At 41.2% G+C, this 27,244-nt stretch overlaps 1 protein-coding gene across 1 annotated transcript; it reads right to left on the bottom strand.

The window, feature by feature from the left end:
* Window positions 1-1,746: 1,746 nt before the first annotated feature.
* On the bottom strand, window positions 1,747-21,629 carry LOC117910663 (probable bifunctional methylthioribulose-1-phosphate dehydratase/enolase-phosphatase E1 2). Its single transcript, XM_034824775.1, has 10 exons — window positions 21,603-21,629; window positions 21,295-21,414; window positions 20,444-20,533; window positions 15,845-16,027; window positions 15,470-15,625; window positions 7,288-7,437; window positions 7,093-7,194; window positions 2,641-2,750; window positions 2,431-2,549; window positions 1,747-1,915 (listed from the first exon to the last, which is right to left on the bottom strand). Exons 1-10 carry the CDS (start codon window positions 21,627-21,629, stop codon window positions 1,824-1,826), a joined length of 1,149 nt encoding a protein of 382 aa, XP_034680666.1. The 3' UTR covers window positions 1,747-1,823.
* Between the last annotated feature and the right edge of the window lie 5,615 nt (window positions 21,630-27,244).

Raw genomic sequence — 27,244 nt, 5'->3', positions numbered from 1 at the left:
TTGATTTTATGGCTAGAAAATGAAATAACCAAAACCTATCATCATCAATACAATAAATGAGAATGGTTTTGTCCATTCCAGTTGATTGAATCCATTTTTTTCAGTCCTTTTTGGTGGCTGAAAATCACAAAAATCTTCACAAAATTATCACTTCCTTGAGTGAGGGTTGGGCTTGAATTCCCTCACCTGCTTGTCATTTTTCATACCATTTACTGATGCAAGACTTCTAGCTAAAGTTTTCAAATCCAAACTAAGCAGTTATTAATGGTGTTCAAGAAGATGGGGGTTCATTGCAGCACTGGGGCCTATCTCGGGTGGCAAGGGATGGGGATGATGAAGTTTTCAAATTCAATCCCACATAGTCTCAAAAAATAAAATTGTAAGTCCCCAGGCTGGACAACCTAACACCATACCTAATTAATCTTACACCCCATATGGTTCATATCTGTTTCAATTCAACTACCAACAACCAACTACCAACTACCAACTATTGCCCTTCTTGTTTCAGTATCCAAATACAAAGCCAGAGTGGCATTCCTTTCTTTTTGACCAAAGAAATTCAGACTTAATGCAGAATAAGTGAGTCCCACAAAATATGGGAACTGTATACTGAATTTGAAGGAGGGGTGTGAACTACCTAAAATGTTTTCACCTCCACTTTCTTTTGAGGCCAAAGAAGATGAAAGGAATGATCAAGATGGACTTAAAAACCTGAAAGCAATACCATCAACCCCTCACCTAAAACAACCCACAATTCTCCCCTCTTAGGGTATTTTGTTTGGATACAAAATATTTAATTCAGAAATAAAGAACTTGGAGGTTTTGAGAGATATCAAAATGAGTTCTAATCAGGTTAGCTCCAATTTATGCTTGGCCAGATTGATCGCTTGAGTCTCTGGTCATAGAAAGGACAGATATAGTGACAAAAACTAGGACAGATGATTCTCATTCATGTGTTAGGGGCGGTTTGTTTTTTTAAGTCTTAAACACAAATTGCTCTAAGATTTAAGACAAGTAAAAAAATAAATATAAAATTAAAAAATTACTTTTTCCGTTAAGACAAAATTGTCTTAAAATTTGACAAGTTAAAAAACATAAAATTTTAAAAACGATTTAAGTCTTAAAATAAGTTTCTTTTAAGACCTTAGTAAAAAAATTAAAAAAAAAACTTAATGCCTAATACCATTCAGTAATATCCATATTTCCGGTAAATTAAGATCTTTTTAGATTCAAGACAAAAAACCAAAACCATATGCCACCTCAGTCAAGGATTTGAAGTCTAAAGGCTTGGGCTTGAATTTCTTCACTTCTTCATTATTGGTGCATTTATTCCAGCAAGATCTACCCAATTTTCCCAACACATTAATCCCCTTGTACCAATAAAACAGACCAAACTACACTGCTATTAATGGGGCTAAAGAAGATGTGGGGTTATGGCCTATGGGCCTAAGCTCTGTATTAGGTGACAAGAGGCAGTGATAATGAAGGTTGGAGAATTGATTCCAGATGGCAAAAGACCAAAAACAAAAACGGCAAAGATGAAGCAGAAGAGGTGGGAAGCTAGGAAATGGTACCCTAACAAGTTAACAACCCAGGCTGATTGGCGAGTAAGATGAAAAAGGAAGAATGGAGATCCTGTGAGGTTGATTCAGGTTCAGGCTGAGTACTAGGTGTAACATTAACAACACAACATAGGCTGACTGGCATGTGTGTCTTTTTCTGTTTCATTTGACATACGCAGAGCCATGGAGAAAAACCCTATTATATTACACATACTGAGTTTTCTATACAACAGGTCATTAGATTACACAACATATTTTGTATTAGATTTCCAAAAAGGTTTCTATAGTTCTAAACCCATGATTTTCTGGGAGAGGTCCATTTCCCGGCCGGATGGAGATTACCACTTCCAAACCTGAAACATTGATTATCATGCAAATGTTATTTAGAAACATATTTTGGAAATCGAAAAGGTTACAACAATTGTATTCTCTCACCATTCAGCATAAATATAGAAAAGCTTTAAGTATTGGGAACTAATCTATGGCACATTGAGGGTTTGGGCTGAAATGGGACAGTCCCAACTAAACCTGAACCCCTCCAATCAACCTATTTAAATAAAACTATAATTACTACGAGATTATCAAATTTGCGGCTATATATATAAATATTTAGAAATAAGAACAAATATTTATGAATATGAAAATGACTTAAACTGTAGTAACTCTAGTATTAATCCAAGATATCAGTTCAAAGCAAAAGATGGAACCTTGCTAATATGTCAGTGGCATAACTGATATGGTCATGCTAGAGAACATTTTCATCTATTCTTTGAATAATTAAAAAAAAACTAAATGGAGAAGGAAAAAAAAAACATATTTTTAACAAATAAAATAAAACTGAAATTATTGCCCACTGGCAGAAAGTTACCTGCAGCCCTTGCAGCAACAGCTTCTTGGAAGACATCTGTCACAAATAACATGTCAGATGGCCTATCTATTCCCACTGTCCGCAAAATCTCGAAGTAACTGTGTGTCTCTTTCTTGTTTCTGTGAATTGAATCAATAAAATGACACTTAACTAAATTGAGCGGAATAATTGAAATAGCATCTGAAAATAGAGATGCAAAACCAGAATTACCCCATTGTTGTATCAAAAAAGCCACAGAAGTATTTTCTCAAGTCCCCATAATTAGAATTGGAGAAAATAAGCTGTTGGGCCTCCCGGCTGCCACTAGAATATATGTAAACCTGAAATGGAAAAAAATATGTGCATTATGTTACAGATCAAGCCCCATAAGCTTCCTCTTATTATTTTAAATAAAGAAGTAAATATTTTATATATGTACATACACATACGAGAGGAGAGAAATGTAGTTTCCTCTAAAGCTTGATTTGTTTCTCAGGGTCTAAGTGGTTTGAATGGTTGCTAGAGGCTGTAGAAGTGTTTCTGCAGAATTTGATTTCTCTAACTTGGCAGTTTGGAAGTTTCTTGTTGTTCAAAATTTATTTATTCATTTGAAGTGTGATAAGGTACCATTTGTATTTTCTCCAAAAATTGTAATATCATATTGAAAGAATTTGTGATTCATTATTTTTAATGTACTGTTTTGCAGATCAAATTTGCCAATAGTTTTTCCCTCATGATTGGAGGGTTTTCCACTTAAATCATGTTCTTGTGTTTGCATATTTGTGCGCTGTCTTTGAAGATCACATCTTGGTATCAGAAGTTCTTTCCTTAATTCACAGAGACTCTGTTTTTGGCCCAACAAATTGGAAAAAAAAAAAATCACCCTTTTTTAATAAGCATAAACAGAAGGGGGGTGGGAGGGGGTGCGAGGCACAGTTGGGGGTGGGGTTGGGATAGAGTGTTTCTGCTCAATGTTGCTCAATTCTATATGCCCAAGGAAACCCATGATGATACTAGTCCTTGGAAGCTAACCTGGCAATCTGTAGGAGTTGACAGACTTAGGATTAAATCATGTCTCCATCCAACTTGTGTGAGTGACGGGTGATAATACTAATTCTTATAAGCAATATTAGCTCCCTGGTAGCAATTGCACCTGTAAACCATGCATGCAATAGTGGAAAGTATAACAAGCATGAAGCTTAACCCAAATTTTTCACGTCATGTGGCACTTAGGGGCCCTCCAAGCCAGCCTTTTCCAACCCCCACGAGATGCACAGTAAAGGCACACAAGACACACACACTTACAAGGAAAACCCCCCCAACTTGTATTAACTCTTTACAAGAAACAGCCAAGGCTTTCTCAAAAACAAGATTCCCACAATACTTCTTGGTGAGTCCATGCAGAGAATGCCCAGCAAGGCACACTATGTATAGGAATCAAGCATTACCCACATTATAGGAACCAGCCCACTAACCCTACTCATATTTGGGTAGTGGATCTTCTCAAGTTTTCAACCATTGCCACCTATCCATGAGCATGCATTGCTTACCTCTACTCATGCCACTTGTCATAGTAGTTGCATTGCTTGTCTTAAACCATGCCACTTGTATCAAGTTCAACAGCCCACTTCCTTGTCATGCCACCTTCATAGGGCTTGTTGCACTATTGCATGCCACCCACCCCTTGCAGAGATTTATTTGGCTCGTGCCATGTACCTAGCAAGCATTTCAACCCAGCAAGTGTTTAATGTCAGATACCTTACAACTTCTAATGCTAGGTGTCATGCTCTTGTTGTGCTTGCAACCCTCTGCTTAGGCTTCTTTGAATATCAAGGTGCCACACCCTTGTGCCTCAAAGTGTCATGCCTTAGAATAGGGAATGCAACGGGTTAGGTCACCTCCATCCTGGCCCAATCCTTTATATTTTTTCTCATTCCTGCCTAAAAAAAAATTAAATGGGGACAGGACAAGTATAGAAAATTCTGATATTTGTCATGCTTATTTTATTTTTTAAAATTTAAATTATATTTAAAAATCTATAAATAAATGAATATTATAAATTTTTACAATTTCTTTTTATGAAAAGTAAATTTTTTTACCTTATATATGTTAAAAAAAAGGTGAAAATTGAAAAAAATTAATTAAAATCATTTCTTATTTAATATTATATATAATTAGAGTGGGGAGGGACAAAGCCATACCCCAATCCAACCCTTGTAAAAATAATAATAGTAATACTTCCCAAACTTGTCCTATTAGGGTTAGGACAGAGTGGGTACCAAAAAAAACTCACCCCATTGCCATCCCTACCCAAGTATCCCACAACCCTTGGTCTCTCACCAATGCAAAGTACTACATCATGTTGAGCTCTCATGCTACTTAGCCTACCGCTATGCATGTAAGTGGCCCATGTGTGCTAAGCCCCCTCTCACCAACATATTTGATGCAATGTTGTACTTGTGCGTTGAGCCTCTTCTTAGCCCATGACCTACATACATGCGTTGCATTGTTGGCTCATGCATGCCAACTTTGCTAATTCCTTTTGTCCAAGCCATGCATAGCTCATGTTGTGTGCCACAATTGAATCTCATGGCATTGCGCTCATGAGTTGCACCACAATCATGGCATAGCACCCATGCATGCTAGCAAAGCTCACCATCCCACCTTTCTATCCAAGACCTCATGTCATACGCTCTGTATGACATAGTCGTTGCCACACATGTTCCATCATCACCCTAGTTCCATCATCACTCTTTGAGAGTCACCCCCTCCCTAAAGAGTATTTTAAGCATTCTCCATTGTGTGAGAGGAAACACCATAAGTGTTACTAGAAACATAATGGATTTTCTAAAAATAAATGTTCTTCCACTTGGAAACCCCTTCTCATGGGCCCTTTAAGGAAAACCTAATGAAAACCTATACTTGAATTTCCGCAAAACTAAGCCACCCACATGGTGTCTTGTGTCTACACACCTGCATACTAACCCACAATTTGCAACACTCAAGTCACCACCAAGTTGATAGGAGTAAATCTCTATTTATGCAAGCAATAACACGTGAGATACAAAAAATAGATAGAGCGCATATAAGATTTACATTGGTTTGCTCTCAATGTGAGAGCTACATCTACTTTGTCGCTACAGAATTTCCACTATGATAAAAAACATGACAAGGTGATCTCATGCCTCCTAATGATTGCCTTTCCTCTGTTTTTCACCCTTATTACCATCACTCTAATAATCCTTTATATAATGTGAAAATTAAGGCAAACTAATACATGTATAGAATACCTAAAATATGGCTTAAAAAAAAATTTTGAGTGTGCCATAAATTTGTACGCAAAAATTTCTCTTAAAGAAAAATTATACAATTAAATTGAAATCCTATTAATTTGAAGAATGGGGTATGATCTTTATTTTGTGCTCTGATTCTTTCTTTTCTATTTCTTAATCAAGAGCTTGAAGAAGCTTAATCTTAAATGAAGAGTTTGATGAAAATTTGATGTTACAAAAGCGTAACTTGGACATTAACTTTACATGATTTTAGTTTTGACGTTACTTAGACTTTGGCATGAGTTGAGCATTCAATCAACTTAGGCCTTGCTGCAACTATGGTCTTAGCATAACTTGGGTTATTATGGCTTGACTTAGGTTTAGGTCTTAGCTGACTTAGGCCTTAACTTAACTTAGGTCATGACATGAATTAAGCTTTCACTTAAGTCTTAGCTTGAACAACGTCGATCGAGGGCTTGAATAGCTTGATCTCAAATCAAAGAGGTGTTTTGCAAATTTGGATCTTAAAATTTCAAAGGTTTGAATATCTTGACAATTCAAAGATGCTTTGAAGCATTGAAGATTCTTTGAAGGAGATTTGAAGTCTCTTTGAAAGATTTGAAGCTTTGAATTTTCATTGAAGAGCTTCTCCCCAACTCCTAGCTTCTAAATTATACTTTGAAAAGTTTAACAATGAACCTTATTTATAAGGATTGGAAGCACACCATATTTAGATAGTTTTCTGATTTGGAAGACCATATTTGGTAGTCTTCAATTTATTTTTTAATAAGAATTGACAATACTTTTTTCAATTATCAAATTCACCATTTTTTTGTATATCCTAACACTTATATTTCAATTATCATAATATAAATTTTCTTTATTTAAATGGAAGACAACTTGTCATCTTCTTATTAGAACTGATGCAACATATGACATTATTTTATTGGTAAAATATTTATGCTATGAGACAACTTTTTAATGTCATAATCTAAACTAATTATAAACATTTAATTTTAGTATGTGGTAAATTGTAAAAAGTTGAACCTTGCCCTTCTATATGGAGTAAAGTTGTGCTCCAAATATTTTACTTTGTTCTTCTATTTTGCATTTTGTTTATTGCCTTTTTTTAATTGGTCCAATATTTGAAAAATCAAAGCAAGTAACCAATTTCTTTTTTCTTTTTTCTTTTTTTTTTTTCTCCTTTTCTTTTTTGATAAGATGCAGGTACTCAGTATTTTAGCATCATAGACTCCTATTCTTTAATTCTATGGACTTGAAACCCTATCATTAGTCAGAACCCAGGACCTAGGCTAAATGGATTACCCCTTTGTTTTTAGAGTGGGATAGGGCAGCTAACAGAAGCAAATGACAGAAATTAATAAATAAACAATGACAAAAGGTACAAGACCTTGATGCCTGAAGCATGCCACCTCTCAAGAGCTTCTGGTACATCATCAAATACAACACCCACCAACTCATTACTTTGAAATCCAGTCCTCCATATATGACCCTACATACACAAAAGGTAATAAGTAATGATAACAACAAACAAGATCTATGTCTGAAAGAGAAACAATCGAGATTAGAGATGTAGTTAGCTTACTTGTAATTGTTTTAGGGCAGTAATGTTTCTGTCAGCCCTAATCATTGCTTCAACATTAGCAACAAAAGAAGCAATCACCAACTCTTTGCCCACATAATCTGGAGGGATGGGCACAGCACCAACAACACCTTGTTCCAAATCATGCTGAATCTGCCCAAAATAAATTAACAAAAAATGTTAAAACTGATCGACAATTTTTTACCTTGGATTTTCAAGGGTGACACACAAAGCCAGGCCAGAACTATCAGGGACAACTGCTAGGGAACCAACACACTCATACTAAATAAATATATGTGCAATTTCCTGAGACCAAATGAAGAGTCCACACAAGAGCACTATAAAATACAGGCCAGCACTCTCACGGAAAAATAAATGATAACTGCTACATAACTAACACAAACACAAGATATACGTGTATGTGCAATTTCCTGAAACCAACCAAGAGTTCTGACAAGAATAAATAAAAGATTATTATTGGAATAATCAAACCAAAATAATTACTGCATATTATTCCAAGTATTACTTTCAAATGTAGGGAATTAGGAGTAAGCCTAACAGTGATTTTATTTTCCATCATCAGTTTTTATTTGTTATTTGCTCCTTGTTTAATATTCTATGCATTAATATAGTTCACTTGATCTAGGCTGAAGATCTCTCTCCAAGTGCACTAATTTGGGGCATGCCCCATTATCACTACAAAAGAATCTCATTCAAAATAGAGAGTTTCCATTTCTGTCACCATGCTCTTAAGTCTACACAGAAATCTTATCCAATGATTTATCCGTGATTTATCTGCTCATGATTACAAGAGAAAACAGTAATCATACTAAATTCACATAATAATATTAAATTCCACTTGAAAGTGGCACACTTAATTTTCAAATTGAAATGAGTTAAATATATAATTAAAAATTTTAAATGCCTGAGAACATCTTCTGAATCTTTGGCAACAATTGCAGTTGCCAAAGTTTTTTCAAGGTTTAAAAACATTGGCCACTGACACTCGAGATTATGGTTTAAAGGAATTGATTCTAATTTGATTTTTGACGTTACTGAGATACAGACCAAGGTAAGATTAAATCTTATTGGAAACTATGAAGTAAGGTTGCGCCAAAAGTAGGAGCAGTAACCCACCAGCTGGCAGTTGATTCAAAAGGAAATGATGAAGAGAAAGGGTTTGTGCTTTTTTTTTTTTTTTTTTTTTTGATAAATGAGCAATCATATAAATTAGAAAAGGCTAAAAAGCCACATGTATACAGGGAGTATACTGACCAACCCCAAACAAGGCTGGAAAAACAAGAAAAAAAGGTTGAACAACCTCACCCACCCTCAAGTGGTCCCAAGCCACTCCAAAAAGCCTAACAGAGTGTAAGTTTCCTCACCAATGTACACCCTAGCCCAACTCCACAAGTTACATACAAAAGAATTCTTAAATTTCTGAATATCTAAGGACCCTCCCCTGAATACTATCCTATTCCTTTCTTTCCAAACCGTCCAAAATATGCACAACGGGATGGAATTCCATATTTTTTTTCTTTTTTTCCCCACAAAAGAACCCCCCCAACTACGTAACACCTCTATAACTGACTCTGGGAAAACCCATTGAACTCCAAAAATGGCAAGGGAGATCTCCCAAATAGTTTTAACCACTATACAATGTAATAAAATATGATTTGCATTCTCCTCTTCGCATCCGCATAGATAGCACCGATTGGGAAGCTGCCATCCCCTTCTTTGAAGCTTGTCCAAGGTGAGGATCTTCCCCCATGATGCCTCCCAAGCAAAAAAAGACACCTTTGTTGGAACTTTATCCAACCAGATGCGTCTATTTGGAAAAGCACCGGCTGAGGGGCCACTCAAACTTATGTAGGCCCCTTTGGCCCCAAACACACCGTTGCCTTCCCGCTTCCAACTCACAGAGTCCTCTTCAAGAGCTATCCTGAAGTCCTTCAGAAGATACAACAAGCCACCTATCTGCTCCATCTCCCAATCATTGAGATCTCTAACCAATCTGAGATTCCAACCTCCTTGACCCATACTAGTATCCCACACTTCACAAACTTTGGCATTCTTATGGCCCGCCAAGGTAAATAACTGAGGATAGGTTTGAGAAAACACCTCATTGCCACACCACTTGTCCGTCCAAAACAAAACTCTAGTCCCATTCCCCACCTTAAAAGCCATGCTCTCCCAACACCAATCCGCCTCCTTCATGATCTCCCTCCATAACCCCACCCCATAAGGCCCACTAACTTCCTTAGTCCTCCACCCACATCCCTCTTGACCATATTTCATCCCTATCACCATTTTCCAAAGGTTATCCTTTTCATAGGCATATCTCCAAACCCATTTGCCCAATAGTGCTTTGTTCCATACATCTATCTTTCGAATGCCTAAACCCCCTCCTCCTTAGGCCTACACACCACCTTCCAATTAATCAAATGAGCTTTCCCCTCTAATCTTCCTCCCCCCCACAAAAAATCTCTTTGAATTTTTTCAATCCTTCTTGCCACAGCCTTAGGAATACGAATAAGGGAAAGGAGGTAGATGGGTATGTTGGTCAAAGTGCTCTTAATGAGAGTTATTCTTCCCCCCTTCGATATATATTGCCTTTTCCACTGAGTTAGTCGTCTTCTCATTCTCTCCTCCACCCCATCCCAAGAAAAGGAATTTTTGTGACGGGCTCCAAGGGGCAGCCCTAGGTACACAGTGGGTAGAGCCCCCAAACTGCAACCTAGCTCAGCCGCCAGCTCCTCCGCCTCATCCACTTCCCCCACCGGAAAAACAGCACTCTTAGCTAGGTTAATTCTAAGGCCAGAGGCAACCTCAAACCAAGCCAAAATCCAACTCAGATTGGTCAATTGCTCTCTCTCAGCTTTGCAGAAAATGAGAGTGTCGTCAGCAAAGAGAAGATGACTAACAGACAGCTCTTCCCCCCCTCTCCCCCTCATCCTACATCCTGAAATAAAACCCCCCTCACCAGCCCGTCTAATAATGTTACTAAGCACTTCCATTCCCAATACGAAAAGGTAAGGAGAGAGGGGGTCTCCTTGCCTCAGCCCCTTTGAATTTGAAAAAAACCCAGCTGGAACCCCGTTGATTAAAATAGAGAATTTAGCAGTAGAGATACACCACCACATCCATTCCATCCAACGAGCCCCAAACCCCATCTTCCGAAGAACCTTCATAAGAAATTTCCAATTGACACTATCATAGGCTTTTTCGATGTCCAACTTGCATAACAAGCCTTTCTCTTTTCTTTTATACCAATAATCAATCACCTCATTAGCTACTAGGGAAGCATCCAAAATCTGTCTCCCTCTCACAAAAGCATTTTGGTCGACTGAAACCACCTTATCCAGCACTTTTTTTAGCCTATTAGCTAGGACTTTGGCTAAAAGTTTATACAAACCCCCAAGCAAGCTGATTGGCCTAAAATCCCCCAGGTCTTCAGCTCCACCTTTCTTAGGAATAAGGACCAAAAAGGTGGTGTTGAGAGACTTGGCGAACGACCCATACTCAAAGAATTCCTTAAACATATCCACCACCTCCTCCTTCACAAAATCCCAGCAGTCTTGCCAGAAGGCCACGGTAAAGCCATCCGGGCCTGGGGCTTTGTCACCCCTCATCTCCATCAGAGCAGATTTGATTTCCTCCTCAGAGAAAGGCACCTCCAAACCATCAGCTTCCCGGGAATTCAGTTGATTAAACTGCAGCCCCTCAATATCCGCTCTCCACCCCGGCTCTTCTAAGAGTAATTTCTGGAAGGCATTCACTATCCCATCCCTGACCTCTTGGTCCTCAGACAGCAGCTCCCCATTGATTACAATCCTGTCCAGTGAATTGTTCCTACGGTGTGCATTGGCCATACAGTGAAAATAACCGGTGTTCCTATCCCCCTCCTTGAGCCATAACTCCCTTGACTTTTGCCTCCAATGAACTTCTTCCATTAACACCCATTTATAGAAGGCATCCTTGGCTTCTTTTTTCTGCTCGGTTTCAGCTATAGTCAGGCTTCTCTCACTTTCCACTCCATCCCAGTATTCCAGTTGCTGAAGGGCGGAGTTTTTATTAACTTCCAGCCTGCCAAACACCTCCTTATTCCAAATTTTAATATTATGCTTCAAAACCTTCATCTTATAGGCCAATCTGAAGCTAGCCCTTCCTCCCACCTCAATTCCTTGCCACCACCCCCGGAGAAGACCCTTAAAGTCGTCCACTTTCAGCCACATATTCTCGAATCTGAACGGAGTAGGGCCCCTCCTTATCCCCCCACCCATCAGCAATATAGGAAAATGATCGGATATGGGTCTTTGCAATCTGCATTGGGTTACCCCACTGAACATGTCTAGCCACTGCTGAGTCACCAAGAACCTGTCTAGCCTCGCCCAGGATTGGTTATTCCTTCCCCCACTCCAAGTGGCATTACCCCCTTGCATAGGCAGATCAGTGAGTTCTAAATCCTCTACAGTTTGGGCAAAACTTCTCATGGCCCCAGATAACCTTCCCTGACTACTCCTTTCTTGCTGGGACAAGATGACGTTGAAGTCCCCCCCTAAGCACCATGGATCTTCCCACAAGCCTCTAATTGCCCCTAGTTCTTCCCACAAACACACTCTATCTTCTCAGGAGAAAGGTCCATACACCCCAGTAAAAATCCAGGTCATCCCATTTTCCACATTCCTAACCCTACAGGAAACAGAAAATTTTCCAACCTCCGTCTCCATCACCTCCAGAGACCTTCTATCCCAACACACCAAAATCCCTCCCGCAGTGCCCAATGCGTCTAAAGCCACCCAATTAGACCACCTACCCGAGCCCAGACTTCTCACCAGTCCCTCCGACAAAGCTTGAATTTTGGTCTCCTGGAGACAAAAAAGATCCACCCTCTGACTTCTGATCATTGCCTTAATAACCCTTCTTTTGGCGCTGTCATTAGCCCCCCGAACATTCCAGCTTAAGATTCTTAGCTTCATTTAAATTCCATAATTTGGCACCCCCTTATTTGTTCTCCATCAGTTTGCTTCTTCCCCCCTTCGTAGTTAATGGAGCACTCCAATCTTTTTAATTTCTCTCTCAAATTTGGATTTCTCCAGACTGTTCTTACTGTGAACTCTTTCCCTTCTCTTACGAATTTTGATCAGGAATTCCATAATGTCCTTCTCCAGACCTTCTGTCGAAAAACCCAAGAACGCACTAAATCTGGCGAAATCACTTTTCTCCCAATTAAGCTCCCCCCCTGCCTTATTTACTCAAGGTACTATCTGATCAGAACCCAACTCCTTTCCATTATCATCATTTCTACTTTTGTTGACCTCCACCAAATCCCAGCATTCAACAGTCTCTGACACAGGGTGTTCCAATCCCATGATCATTTGGAGCGGATGATCATCCTCGCCCCTCTGCTTTTCTGACCCAGAAAGGTCGCAAAACTCCCCCACTGGAGTCCGACCAAAACAAAGAGAAGGGGAAGAAGGAAACACCGGGACCAAGGGATCGGACTGTACATACCTCGTCGCTTCCTCAATAAGGGCGTTATCAGTCTTCGATCGCCCTATGAGGAGGAGTTCTGCCTCTCTCTGCCTGTGCAGCCCATCCTTCTCTCCAAAAAGAGAGAAATCAGAGAATGGGCTTCCCGAGCTTACTTCGCACCTCTGGGCTTTAACAGGCTGGCCACTTGGCTTCCTTACTGGGCTCTGACCATCGCCTACTAGGCCCACATCCGCCATGGGCTTCCGGGCCATGGTCCAACTTTCTCTTTGACCAACAGCCTCCTCAGCAGAAGAGGATGAACTACTGCCCTCAGCCCCGCTGGGCTTCACCATAAGGCCCAACGCAACTGGCCCATTTTGTTTAAGCCCCGCTCCCTTGGGCCTTAGCTGCAGCTCACCAGGCCCACAAGCCCCCTCTGTGGGTCGCCCTGACCCAACAGTCAGCTTTCGCGTCCCATCCGCAGTCTGTCGCTGCTCCTCGAGTTTCGAGCCCCCTTCAGCCTCCCTCACGCGCTTGCCCTCGCGTGACTGGACCTCTCCCTCTACCTCTCCGTCTTTTGCTAGTTGGTTTTCCTCCTCGCCGGACGGCACCACTCGCAGCGTCGGCCTCGTCTCCCACCACAGAGTGAGGGAGTAGCATGTATTTTCGGCCCAGATTTCCACCATGTTAGGATTTTTCCCCTCTTTTCTCCTTACCCGAATTCTAGCCCACTGTAGTTCTTCCTTCCTCTCCGTCTTGACGTCTATCTCTAACAGACCCCCGCATCCTTCTCCTATCTTGCACAGAATGTCCCGATTCCATAACGAAATGGGAAGACCCACTATCCTTACCCAGGCCTCTCTTTCTTTCTCTTCCTCCATCAAGCATCCCGTCCTTTGGCTCCATTTTTCCAAACGCAAGACGAGGCCATCGACCTCTATTTCCCCACCGATTAGGGCTTTTTCGGCTTCATTTATCAACTCAAACTCCAAAAGTGCCTTGCCGTCCTCCAATTTGGCCAATCCTAAATTGCCCTTAAGCCCCCACCATTTCGACATTTGGGTCCCCCATCTTCTTAAATCTTCCCCCCCACCTTGTGTTAGATTCCAACAACCAACAAGGCAGTGGTCCAGCTTCTCCAAGTTCACATTTACATCTCTATTATCCACTTTCACCCTCACCACCCCTTCTTCGGTGCTGCACTTCTGCTTGACCACCTCCGCGAAGGATTTTCCCAACAAGGGTATCCAAGGTTTGTCCCTGTTCGCTTGTCTCAAATGCCCGTCTGGACTGGATTCTATCTCTCGCAGCGCCTCCACCAAAAGGATCCAGCCCCCTTTTACTCCTATGCCTCTGGGAACGAAGATGTTAAATCTCTTCTTCTCCCGATCTGCGACCCCCAGGAGAAGGAAGCAACCCCCCTTGTTTTCCCCTCGCACTAAGGAGAAAAATCTCCCATTCTCTTGCCATCATTTCTCCCAATGACCCGTCCTCGTGTCCTTTGAGCAATAAACCAGACCTTCAATGAGTGGCCCTAAACTTGCCGGCCCCAACTTGATCCAAGAAGAAACCCCTCCTTTTCTCTCCACTATAAAGACTTGCGTCCTCCCCTTTTTCTTCTCTACCTCAACCTCGAAAGTTTTGGACTCAATCCCAAAACTCCTTTTCCGACCCTCTGAGTTGAAATTTCCCTCTGAGACCTCTCTCGCACCTTGGGGCCTGTACTCTTCCCCATCTCCCCCACTCACTCTCTCTCTATTTCTTTCTCTCTCCTCCATCTCTCAAAATGGAAAAATAATGGAGGAACACCAAAAGCAAGGTTGTTCTTTGAGAATAATAAATTTAGCCAAGTGATCATACCAAATGATCCAATCTAACTCCAAAAACATTCAAATCTAAAACTTCAAGCAATTTACAAAAAGTAAAAGTAAAACTAGTGGGTGACATGCATGCATGAGAATGAAAGGGTTTGTGCTTTTTCACTCAAATATAAAGCTTTGTCAAAATTGGATACCAATCCAAACTCGAACAATAAGAATTTACAGGTCTGCTCACCAACTTTGGCACCCAAGAGACCACATTTGTAATTCATCTGAATTTTGCATGCAATAAGCCAACAACTGCACAATAAAATCCATACTCATCTGGGGGAACAGCAACCAAGATTGATTATGGCTAATTAATATAGTAAAACATCAAATGCTTCTTATTTGGTGCACATGTGTCTTTTCCTATTTGGGTGAATGTGTATGCGATTGTGCATGCATTTGGGGGAGAGAAACAAATTGATTCTCTAGATTATAACCAATCAAATACTGTTAAAATAAGGCTTCAGAGCAAACCAATAGGAAAAAAAAATGTTAACAATCTGGCTCCTTTAAAAACTGTCAAAGAAAAAACTAAGGAAATGGAAAGCACATATGATTTCACAAGTAATGGCATAACATCAGCGATACCTTACAGAAAGAGGAGTAATCAGTGGAGACTGATTTATGATAGAAGTGGAAAGGATGAATACAGATAAAACAGCATACCTTTTATTCGACATACTTGCCCATAAACACATCTAGCCGTTTAAACTGAGTGATTGATAAGAATTACAAAGCTAAAAGAGCAAGAAGAGCATAATATTGCAATTGAAATGAGCAGACCATAACACAAATGAGTACCTTAATATTGATGACAGATGATGAGACCAAGAGAATCTTACTTGAGAGCGCAACAAATTTATATCCTCTTGAGTTTCTTCACTATCAAATGTTGCAGCTAAATGCTTTCCCACATTGGCATGGGCATAGGGAAAAAGAACATCAGTAACAAATGATATAGGAGTAGTTGTCCCTTCAATGTCAAGAAGTATACAGCGCTGCTCCATAAAGAGAATAACGTCAAAGTGAAAAACAACAATTCTAAACAAAAAAGAAGACAATTTCAAAAGAGATATTACCATCAAGGCATATTTAACAATATAACAATCCCCTAAATGAAGGTACTTGCATTAGCAACTTGCCACAAGTGTTATAACAGACTCTGAACCCCAATTTTATTTTATTTTATCAGAAGGAAAATAATACCAAGAACTTACTTGAGAAGGTTCAATCATATCATCCAAGCTCAGACCCCCAACTTTCAGACCCCTACTCATAGTTCCATTGCAGCCCCAAATTCCATTTATACTGCGAATGGGACCATGAGTTGGCGTTGACCAGTCTAAACCCAACTGATGAAGCTTGATAGCAGCATCAAAAAGATAGTGATAGCATTCAGCCTGAAATAAAAACTCATAAATTAGAAAATGGTCAAAGAAACGTGTAAGGTTACCACTAAAATTCAAAGAACACAATAATAATTCATTGTCATTCCCTTACATATATCATAAGGATCATAAATACTTCAGTAGAAGCAAAGCATCAACTTTTATCATGTTAATGAAACCCAGGACATGGGCTGAATCACTCGATAGAAAAACTATGGAGTATGGAGCTATTGCAATTTTAAAAATACATGTGATGCAGGATTTTAAGATTTCCTGCACTACACAATTTTCTTGCGTGATAGAATAAGATGAAGAATATCAAATGACTAAAGATGAAAAGAATATAAAATGGACAAATATGAAAAAGGGAAATCCTTGGCAACCACACCTACTGTTTCCTAGGCAATCACACTTAGGAATCAAACTGTCAAAGGAAGCATGATTGATGCTGAAATTTTTATTTTAATCCACTTTTTTTCACTTTGAAAGGCAATATTTTTTTGATAAGTAAGAAAACTATTGTATTACGAAGAGGCGCTAAATTAGCGACACATGAACAAGACACTCACCCCCTTACAGTTGAAACAAAAAACTATCCCACAAGATATACAAAAAAAAAAATCCCTCCCTCAGCAGGAACCCACCCAATCAATGAAATCAATTAACGTTAAAAGACCATTTTTGATAAACAATTTAATCTCCGACCAAAGTAAATAGACAAAGGAAGCTTTCAGCCTTTGGATGGACAACATATCGTCTTCAAAGGCAATTCTATCCCTTGCCTTCCAAACTGACCAAAACAAGCATAGAGGGCCTGCTTTCCAAACTGTCCTACGTTTTTTTACCCACAAAAGACTCGTTCCATCCCAAGAGGGTTTCCCTAACCAAAGAAGGAAACACCCAAGACACTCCAAACAAAGTAAAGAACAGCTTCAACACATCCCTTGTCTTTTCGCAATGGAGAAGAAGATGGTTAACGAACTCCTCATGCTCTAGGCAAAAATAACATCTATTTGCTAAAGCCCAGCCCCTCTTTTGAATTTGATCCAATGTTAGAACTTTTCCCCATGAAACTTCCCAAGCAAAGAAGCTTACTTTTGGCTGCACACAAGAGTTCCAGATTATCTTCATTGGAAAAAAAAAAAAAACAATGAGTCCGACTCTAAGGCTTTGTAAAGAGACTTTACCAAAAAGTTTTCATCCTTTGAATCCAACCACCGCACCCTATCCTCCTCATCCAAATTCACTCTCTTCCTACACAAACATAACAACATGCTTTCCACCTCATCCATCTCCCAATCGTTGAAAGACCTAGAGAAATGAGGGCTCCAACTCCCCCCTTTCCCCCTTTCCCCCCTTTCTGAAACAATCCAAACATCTTTTACCCAAGCCTCTTTGGGAGCAGCTAAGGCAAATAAAGAGAGGAAAGATTCGCGCAAAGGTGTAGTTCCACACCACTTGTCTTTCCAAAAACTCACTCTCTGTCCATTACCCACCACAAAGGAAAGTCTAGAGCCAACAAGGTACCTAAGCTTCCTAATTGCTTTCCACAACCCTATACCATACCCCTCCCCCCCTCCCTTGCCTTACGAGAACACCACCTACCTCATTCCTCCCCATATTTCCCCCTTATTACTTGGTTCCAAAAGGCCTTTCTTTCATTTGCAAAGCGCCAACTCCATTTGCCAAGGAGAGCCTTATCGAGCATAGCAAGGCTCTTAACTCTCAACCCCTTTTTTCTTTTATATAAGACAAACTATCATCTACCTAACTAAATGAGGTTTTCGCTCGAGAGCCCCACCTTTCCCGCATAAAATCCCTCTGAATCTGCTTCAATCTCATTCTAACCACTCTTGGCAATTAGAGAATAGACATGAAATAAATAGGTAGATTGGACAAGGCGTTTCATATCAAGGTGATTCCTCCCGCCCCCTCCCCCCCCCCCCCCCCCCTTAGAGAGATATATTGCCGCCTCCACATAGCCAATCTTTTACGGAATCTTTTCTCAATTCCATCCCAAGCTACCATAGATTTAAAAGGCGGACCCAACGACATCCCTAAGTAAGTGGACAATAGACTTCCCACCTTACAACCAAGTTCTGAAGCCAAATCTTCCACATTCTCCACTCTTCCCACTGGGATTAGCTTACTTTTATCCATATTAACTCTCAGCCCAGAGATTGCCTCAAACCACATCAGCAACCAACATAAAAACATCATATGCTCATCCCGTGCCTCACAAAATACCAGTGTATCATCAGCAAACAACAAGTGGGAGGCCTTAACCCCTTCACCCCCTCTACCCCGCACCTGGTAGGCCGATAAAAAGCCTCCACAAATTGCACTCTTTAAAAGACAGTTAAGGGCTTCCATCGCTATCACAAATACATAAGGCGAAAGTCTCCTTGCCTTAGACCCCTAGAGCTTTGAAAAAAACCAGAGGGGGTTCCATTAACCAAAATAGAAAAACTAGTTGTGGGTAAACACCACTTGATCCACCTTAACCACTTCTCTCCAAAGCCCATCTTCTCGATTACCGAAAACAAAAATGAGCACTCCACATGATCATAAACTTTTTCAATATCCAGTTTGCAAAGAATCGCCCCTCCATTGCTTTTCAAAATCAAGTCTATGACTTCATTAGCAATAAGCACTACATCCATAATTTGCCTACCCTCTACAAACACATTTTAGGTCTTGGAAATCACCTTAGCTAACACCCTCTTTAACCTATTGGCCAGCACCTTGGTCAACCACTTATACAGCCCCCCCACCAAGCTGATTGGCTTGAAATCCCTCAAGTCTTCCGTTCCCCCTTTCTTTTTTTGATAAGTAAACAAGATATCGAGATCAACACTAAAAAGGTTGCATTCAAACTCCGCACAAAACGTCCAGATTCATGAAATTCCTTGAGGAAATCCATCACCTCATTCTTCACGAAATCCCACAAAAACTACCAAAAAGCCATGGAGAACCCATTTGGGCTTGGAGCTTTACCCCTGCTAAAACACGACAACGCACCAAACACCTTCTCCTCTGTAAAAGGCTTCTCTAGCCCTACCACCACAAGATCTTCCAGCCTCTCCCAAAACAATCCACTTAAATTGGGCTTCCAATCACTAGTGGCAAATAGATATGCATGTATAGACTTTTTTTTTTTTTTTTTTTTTTTTTTTTTTTTTTTTTTTTTTTTATAACCAAGGAAACATTCCATGGTCAAGCTCTTAAGACTCTCCATGGAGACCCAAACCTCGGGGTGTTGACCTTGCCCATAACAACTAGCACCAAGTAAATCAAGGTATTTAACCAGCAACAAAATTTGAACCCAGGATCGTGCGCCTCTACCACACATTCCAACATTCGCCTTAAACAACTAGGTCAGTCTAGCAAGCTTGTATGGACTTTTATGACCCTTCCTTAATAGGAAAACTTTCCTAACTCATTATCTTTCCTAGCAAGAATAGGAAAAAAATAGGAAAGAAATATTATTTAGAAATTAAAAAAAAAAATAGAAACATTTGTAATATAATAAGAAACTAAAAGAAATAGAAACTCAACAAAAGTTAAGCACTAAATAAAATAGAAACTACAAAATTAAAATAGAAACTTAACAAACTAGCTATGGCAAGTCCCTAGAGGAATTCAAATCATCATCAGTGTTCCAAATTAAGGTTTGAGCATTGGAACCTGTCACCACCCTTCTCTTATAATTCTTTAAAGGATAATCCAACATTGTTCCCCATCAACATGCATAACTAGTTTCAAGGTGGGATTCTTGAACTGAACTAGGGCCAATCCTATTGGGATCGATTAGGATGGATTCCTGCACCTACCCTGTTCCAAACCTGCTCTATTGTCATCCTTAAAATGAAATGATAAGATCTCTATAAAGGATTTGTAATGTGTCCATAATACATATAGATGCTTGTATACATAGTGTATATACATTTATCACAAGCTAGCAGAACAGCAAAGTGAACACCTTGTAAAATATAACCAGATACCTGACAGCAATATGGTCTTAGAGGAATCCAATTCCTAAACACCATGATTAAAACCTGAGCCTAAAACTTGTATAAGGTAGATGAGAGCATAATGGTCCTCCTTAGAATAATCATTAGACTATTTATGTCCTATTTTAATAATACCATGCTATGAAATTCTAAATTCATAATCATTCAATTGTCAGTTTGCGGAGTTGTGTGTAAGCTTGCATTACACCTAAAGTGTTATGCTCCTTTCTATTAACTCTGAGAGCTTCTAAAAGGAGATTTCTTTTCCTCAGTAAATCATTAGATTCACCAAAAGCATTTTGCAAGGATCTAAGCTCCAATGGGTTTTAAGCAAAGAGCAGATGCTTACTGCAATAAATGGTGTCTGATCCTTTTGCTGTCAATATGATCAAAGAAATTTCCTGAGAACACTAACCTGAGTCTTAGCACTGATCCATGAGTCTCCCCATACATACACCCCATGGTTGCGAACAAGCACAGCTGTTGTTTTTGGGTAAGCTGTGATCTGCAAAACATATGACTTGAATCACTGTGGAAAATTCGTATATAACAGAGCTATTGATGTAAAGGCTCTCCAGAATTAGTATCTAATATAACTCAATCAGCATGAAAGATTAGAATCTTAGAACATAAAAAAGACTTTAGACCAAGATCCAGCACTGCTCTATAATTTTTCCAGAAAAAAGAAGGAATATTCTCATAAATTAATCTTCTTGCTAACAAATTGCACCACCAATCTAATTGTTGCACTAGCATTCTCAGATTATCAACATTAACATGATAAATATTTAGATCACCAAGGATCATTCATTTATGCTACTATGCTGCTGCACTCCATCTTCCACTAATGCCTTGGATTTGAGAATCATATCAACTTTATTGCTCAAACAAATTTAAAATATGTGCAGCAGCATTTTTAAACCTTGATGCATCAGTACAAAGGAGGAAGACAAAATACATGGTCACATAACAATGCCAAGGAAACATAGCCATGCACCAGCATGGGACTTCTTAACCCCACCCTTTCCCTTCCTCCAGCACCCACATCCTTCCCACCCAAAGTAACTTCCCAGTATTCCCCCAGAAAATGTCACACTTTTACTTCATTGCACAGTGGATCAGGGATAACTAACATTAATGTTAATGTTATACCCCATCAGAAATTAAAGCACATAAACCTTTATTATTTTCCTCACAATATATAAAGATCAGCATAAAACAGTCACAACATCATTATGACCAGCTAAAACAAATCAAAGAAAATACCGCTTCAGTAAGAGATTCAACAAGCTCTGCTTCATGGGCAGTGTTCTCAATTATTGGGACCACAAGCTCATCATGATAACCATGTCCCTTAATTCCCTTAATCATCTCCATATGAGTTATCTGCAAAAGTTGTGAGGAAAGCTAAGAAAATCAAACAACAAAGATGCAGCAGAAACAAAATTAGAAAAAGCCTTGTTATAACAGAATTTGTAGCAATATAAAAAAAGAAGGTATTCAGCCAAGACAATATGGTGAATGACCGGTTGCCAAAATAAGCATTAGTATCCTTCAAAACAATCAGCAATAACACAGTGTATGTCTGAATCTTTCTGCATCTTTACTGTTGTATCAGGTGAATACTATTAAAATGTCCAAGAACTCCACATTAAAATGTCCCTATATCTACATTAAAATGTCCAAGACCTATATCAATCTCATTTTACATTCTACACTTTAGCATTACTTATCAGACCTAACACTATTTTCTTCCTTGTAGTGTCTATATTATTTGTAAAACATCCAAATATTTAATCCTGAGACACATGTTATATCTGTATGCAACAACACAATTTCCCAAATATCTTCCCGGAATACCTTTAAAATTCAGCTCATGTAGGAAAAGAAGAATCTAATAAACAACTAAGGATAGGCGTCAAGAAAAGAATCATCAAGAGGAAGAAGGCTGAGAAAGAAAGATGGAGGAGAGAGAGAGGGTTAGAAAGAAAGATGGAGGAGAGAGAGAGGGTTAGAGAGAGAAAGAGCGCGAGAGAGAGTGACAGCGTCAGCGATGTGCATGTCTCTCTGAGAGTGACCAAGACTGTGGAGGGCGAGGGCCATGCGAGGCTTGGGAAGAATGTCAGGAAGGGTGGCTTCGGAGTGGAATCGAAAACGTTTAAGGTTGAGGTGGAGGAGAAGAGAGGTAGATTGCAAGCCACAATCGTGGAAAGGAAAGGAGGGATTTCATCGTGGGTTAGGCTAGGACCGGCGAGCCTTGGGATAGTCCTCGAATGCCTGATTCTGAGCATTGAGGACGCAAGGATGGTTAAATGGGTAAGAAAGTGGCAGGAGAATGGGAGGGATTACTCTCTAATGCGCGACTATAACAGAGGGGGTTGTTTTCTCCGTCTGGGTGTTGTGGATTTGGAGAGAAAGAGGTTTAGCATCTTCATCCCCAAAGGAAGAAGAGCAAAGGGTGGTTGGGCCTCGATGGTGGAGACATTACGGTGTTTGGGTTGTGCAGACAGAGATATGAAAAGTCAGAAGGAAGAAGAGCCACGCTCGAAGCCAAACATGGCGAAGACATATGCGGAAGTGACCAACATGGCGAGGGGAAAGGAGAGAGTAGCAGTAAGGGTAGAGGTCACAAAGGAGGAAGTGGGTCGGAATTTAAACAAACTTGACCATTGTGTGGTTGGGACATGGAACCCTAACGCAGCAAAGGGGGGCGATCTCAGAGGGTGGGGAATCCAGGTAGCGAGAATCTAGAGTCTAAAGGGAAACCTAGGGTTAGCAAAAATGGAGAGGGGCAAGGTATTAATGGAGTTTGAGCTTTTGACAGAGGCTAAGCAAGCCTCTAAACTTGGAAGGATCTCGGTCGAGGGGATATTTCTTCGTTTGGAGAAATGGAGGCCGGAGACGGGATGCTTGAGGGAAGGGGAGAACAACAGTGAAGCTTGGGTGCGGGTGGTAGGTTTACCCGTTTCCCTGTGGGAGCAGGACATCTTGAGGGGGATAGAGGAGGCGTGTGGGGGATTTCTCGCGGTTGACTATCAAACGGAGAAAATGGAGTTACAGTGGGCGCGGCTCTTGGTGAAGCGGAACGGTGAGGCACTTCCCAATGTAGTGGAGGTTTGGGTTGAAGAGGTATGCTACTCGGTAACTTTATGGTGGGAAGTCAGTCCAGTCATGAAAGTGACGACGACTGGCAAGAGAGGGAAGGTCGTCGCAACGGGAGAGGAGTACACGCGCGAGCGAGCGCGTGAAGAAGGCGATGGAGGGCTCGAGACTTGAGGCTCTCCTGCTGACTGCCGATGGGACGCGGGGTCAGTCCAACGGGTCGAGGCAAATCACGGACCCTACTTGCAACGACGGGCTTCCAAGTGGGCCTCATGTCTCAGGTGGGCTGGCTTTGCTGGGCCAAGCAAAGCCCTCTCGGCGGACTAAGGCTTCTGAATCCACTGGGCTCGCTCCTTTTGGGCCGGTCGATCCTGGGATTTGGAAGCCCACTGAGCGGGCTAAGTTTTCGGGGCCTTTTCAGAGGGTTGGGCTGGACAACCAAAGCCCATCTTCTTTAGTTATGTTTAGGGCCCAGGTGGAGGAGGGTCGTTCTGCTGTGGAGTGTGGTCGAAGCCTAATGAGGGGCCCAGACGCGGCTATTTCCCCTTTCTGGGTGAAGGATGGACTGTGGGGGCTTTCTGAGGACGAGACTCGGCCGGAGGGGATCTCTAGGACCGATTGTGCCCTGCTGGAGGAAGACGCAAGGTACGATAACGCCCTTTCCTCCTCTGAAATGGTGGCTTTTGACCCTCCTTCTTCTCCCTCTTCTCCTTTTGGTCAGACTCCTTTGGGGGAGCCTTTCAACCCTTCTGGGGCATCATTGGACACAACCTAGGGGGATACTCATAGACTGCGCAATGGATCTGGGTCTACAGAGCAGGTTGAAGGGAAGTGTTGGGAATTGATAGAGATCAGTAATGATAGTATGGAAGAGAACAGAAAGGCTTTGTGCCTTGCCCGGTCTATGCCTCAAGAAGAAAGAGATGGGTGGAAGCGAGCTAGGAGGAAAGTGATTTGGCTAAGTTCAGTCAGTTTGTGGGATTCTCAACAGAGGGTCTAGAGAAAGATATCTTGGAGTTCCTGGTTAAAATTAGGAAGAGGAGGGAAGGAAAGAGTTCACAGCAAAGTCCTGTTGGAGAAATCGATATTTGAAATAGAGTTTAAAAGACTTGAATGTTCAATCAATTATGAGGGGGGGAAGAAGAAAAAGTGTACTGTGCAAGGAAGAGGGTGCCAAATTATGGAAGTCCAATGAAGATAAGGTTTTTGAGTTGGAATGTACGCGGAGTCAATGATAGCTCTAAAAGGAAAGTGATTAAGGTCATGATCAAAAGCTAGAAGGTTGATTTGTTTTGTGTCCAGGAAACGAAAATTCAGTCCATGACAGAGGGTCTGGTGAGGAGTTTGGGTTCTGGGAGGTTCCTCGATTGGGGTGCCATGGATGCTCAAGGAGCCGCGGGAGGGATTCTGATATGCTGGGACAAAAGAACCTTGAAGGTCCTTGAGATGGAGATGGGGCAATTCTTAATCTCCTGCAGACTTAGGAATGTAGAAGATGGGAAGGCCTGGATCTTTACAGGAGTGTATGGGCCGTTTTCCAAAGAAGACAGGGAGACTCTCTAGGGGGAGCTAAGGGCTATAAGGGGCATCTGGGATGACCCCTGGTGCTTAGGGGGCGATTTCAATGTTACCCTATCCCAATGGGAAAGGAGCAATCAGAGGAGGCTGACTAGCGCCATGAGAAGATTTGCTCCGGTGGTGGACGAATTAGAGCCCCTGGATATTCCTTTGCAATGGGGGATGGCTTCTTGGAGTGGGGGCAAGAATAATCAAGCTTGGGCTAGACTGGACCGTTTTCTAGTGACCCAAGAATGGCTTGACTGCTTCAGTGGGGTTATACAGTGTAGGCTTCCCAGACCCACCTCTGACCATTTTCCCATTTTACTGAAAGGTGGAGGGTTCAGAAAGGGTCCTTCCCCGTTTAGGTTCGAAAATATGTGGCTCAAAGTTGATGGGTTTAAGGAGCTTCTTCGGGGTTGGTGGCAGGAGGCGGGGGAGAGAGGGAGGGCCAACTTCAGATTGGCTACAAAGTTGAAGGTTCTGAAGGATAAAATCAAAGCATGGAACAGGGATGTGTTTGGTAGGCTGGAAGTCAATAAAAACTTAGCTCTGCAACAAGTAGAATTTTGGGATAGGGTGGAGAGTGATAGGAGTAGCTCTGCAACAAGTAGAATTTTGGGATAGGGTGGAGAGTGATAGGAGCCTAACTGAAAGAGAGACGGAGCTGAAAAAAGAAGCTAAGGATGTCTTCAAAAAATGGGTGCTTTTGGAAGAAACGCATTGGAGACAATTGTCTCAGGAGCTGTGGCTTAGGGAAGGAGATAAGAACACTAGGTTCTTTCACCGGATGGCTAATGCCCATAGTAGAAATAATTCCATGGAAAAGATTAAAATCAATGGGAGGTGGCTGGAGGAGAAGCAAAAGGTAAGAGAGGGGGTTGTGAATGCCTTTCAGCAGTTGTTGTCAGAGGAGCAAACTTGGAAAGCTGATATTAAGGGGCGACATCTTCAAATGTTAAACCATGTTGAAGCTGAAGGCTTGGAACAGCCATTCACTGAGGAAGAGATTCATACGGCTCTGATGGGGATGAATGGAGATAAGGCTCCAGGCCCGGATGGATTCACAGTGGCCTTTTGGCAATCTTGTTGGGATTTCGTGAAAGAGGAGATTGTGGATCTGTTCAAGGAGTTTTTTGATGAGAAGTCATTTGCTAAGAGTCTCAATTCCACTTTCCTAGTCCTCGTTCCTAAGAAAGGGGGGGCTGATGACCTAGGGGATTTCAGGTCCATTAGTCTGCTTGGGGGATTGCATAAGCTCTTGGCCAAAGTGTTAGCCAATAGACTTAAGGAGGTTTTAGACAAGGTGGTTTCGGCGGACCAAAATGCTTTTGTGAAGAGAAGACAGATTTTAGATGTCTCGCTCATAGCCAATGAGGTGATTGACTTTTGGCTTAAACGTAAAGAAAAAGGGCTGATTTGTAAATTGGACATCGAAAAAGCCTATGACAGCATTAATTGGAATTTCCTCATGAAGGTCATGCACAAGATGGGTTTTGGGGTTCGGTGGATGGAGTGGATATGGTGGTGTATTTCAACTGCAAGTTTTTCTATTCTGGTTAATAGGGTGCCAACAAATTATTTTTCCAATTCCAGGGGGTTACGCCAAGGAGATCCACTCTCCCCCCCTACCTCTTTGTGTTGGGTATGGAAGTGCTAAGTCCACTTTTAAGAAGGGCTGTTGATGGGGGTTTCATTTCCGGTTGTAGGCTTCAAGGGAGGGGGGGAATGGAGATGAATGTATCCCACTTACTATTTGCTTATGACACTATTATCTTTTGTGAAGCAAGGCAAGATCACCTTACCTATCTAAGCTGGATTTTGGCGTGGTTTGAGGCAGCCTCTGGTCTTAAAATAAACCTTGCTAAGAGTGAAGTAATTCCGGTTGGGGAGGTTGAAGACATTGATGAGTTGGCTGTGGAAATAAGGTGTAAAGTGGGGGCCCTTCCTTCTGTTTATTTGGGGCTGCCCCTGAGAGCCAATCACAAAACCACGGCTATGTGGGACGGGGTTGAAGTAAGAATGAGAAGAAGGCTTGCCCTTTGGAAAAGACAATATTTGTCAAAGGGCGACAGGATTACCCTCATTAAAAGCACTCTGGCCAGTATACCTATTTACCAATTGTCTCTCTTTCATATGCCCAAGCTAGTTGCAAAAAGGCTCAAAAAATTACAAAGAGATTTTCTTTGGGGGGAGGGGGGGAAGCCTGGAAAGAAAAATCCATTTAATCAATTGGGAGGTGGTGTGCACCCAAAAAGAGAGAGGGGGTCTAGGTATTCGGAAAATTGATCTCTCGAATAAGGCCTTGTTGGGCAAATGGATTTGGAGATTCGCCTTTGAGAAAGAAATCCTTTGAAGGAAGGTGATAGGGTGAAGTATGGCCATGTGGGTTTTAGTTGGAGAACTAAGGAGGCTCGCGGAACGTTTGGGGTGGGGGTTTGGAAGGATATCTTGAAGGAGTCGTATTGGTGTTGGGATAACATAGAATTCAAAGTGGAAAAGGGGACCAAGGTTAACTTCTGGACTGACTAGTGGTGCGGCAATGAGGCATTGTCCC

The sequence above is a fragment of the Vitis riparia genome, unplaced genomic scaffold (genome assembly GCF_004353265.1).
Source record: "Vitis riparia cultivar Riparia Gloire de Montpellier isolate 1030 unplaced genomic scaffold, EGFV_Vit.rip_1.0 scaffold807_pilon_pilon, whole genome shotgun sequence".
Taxonomy (NCBI): domain Eukaryota; kingdom Viridiplantae; phylum Streptophyta; class Magnoliopsida; order Vitales; family Vitaceae; genus Vitis; species Vitis riparia.
Note: the sequence above shows the minus strand (reverse complement) of the source record. Positions and strands in the feature narration are given on the sequence as shown.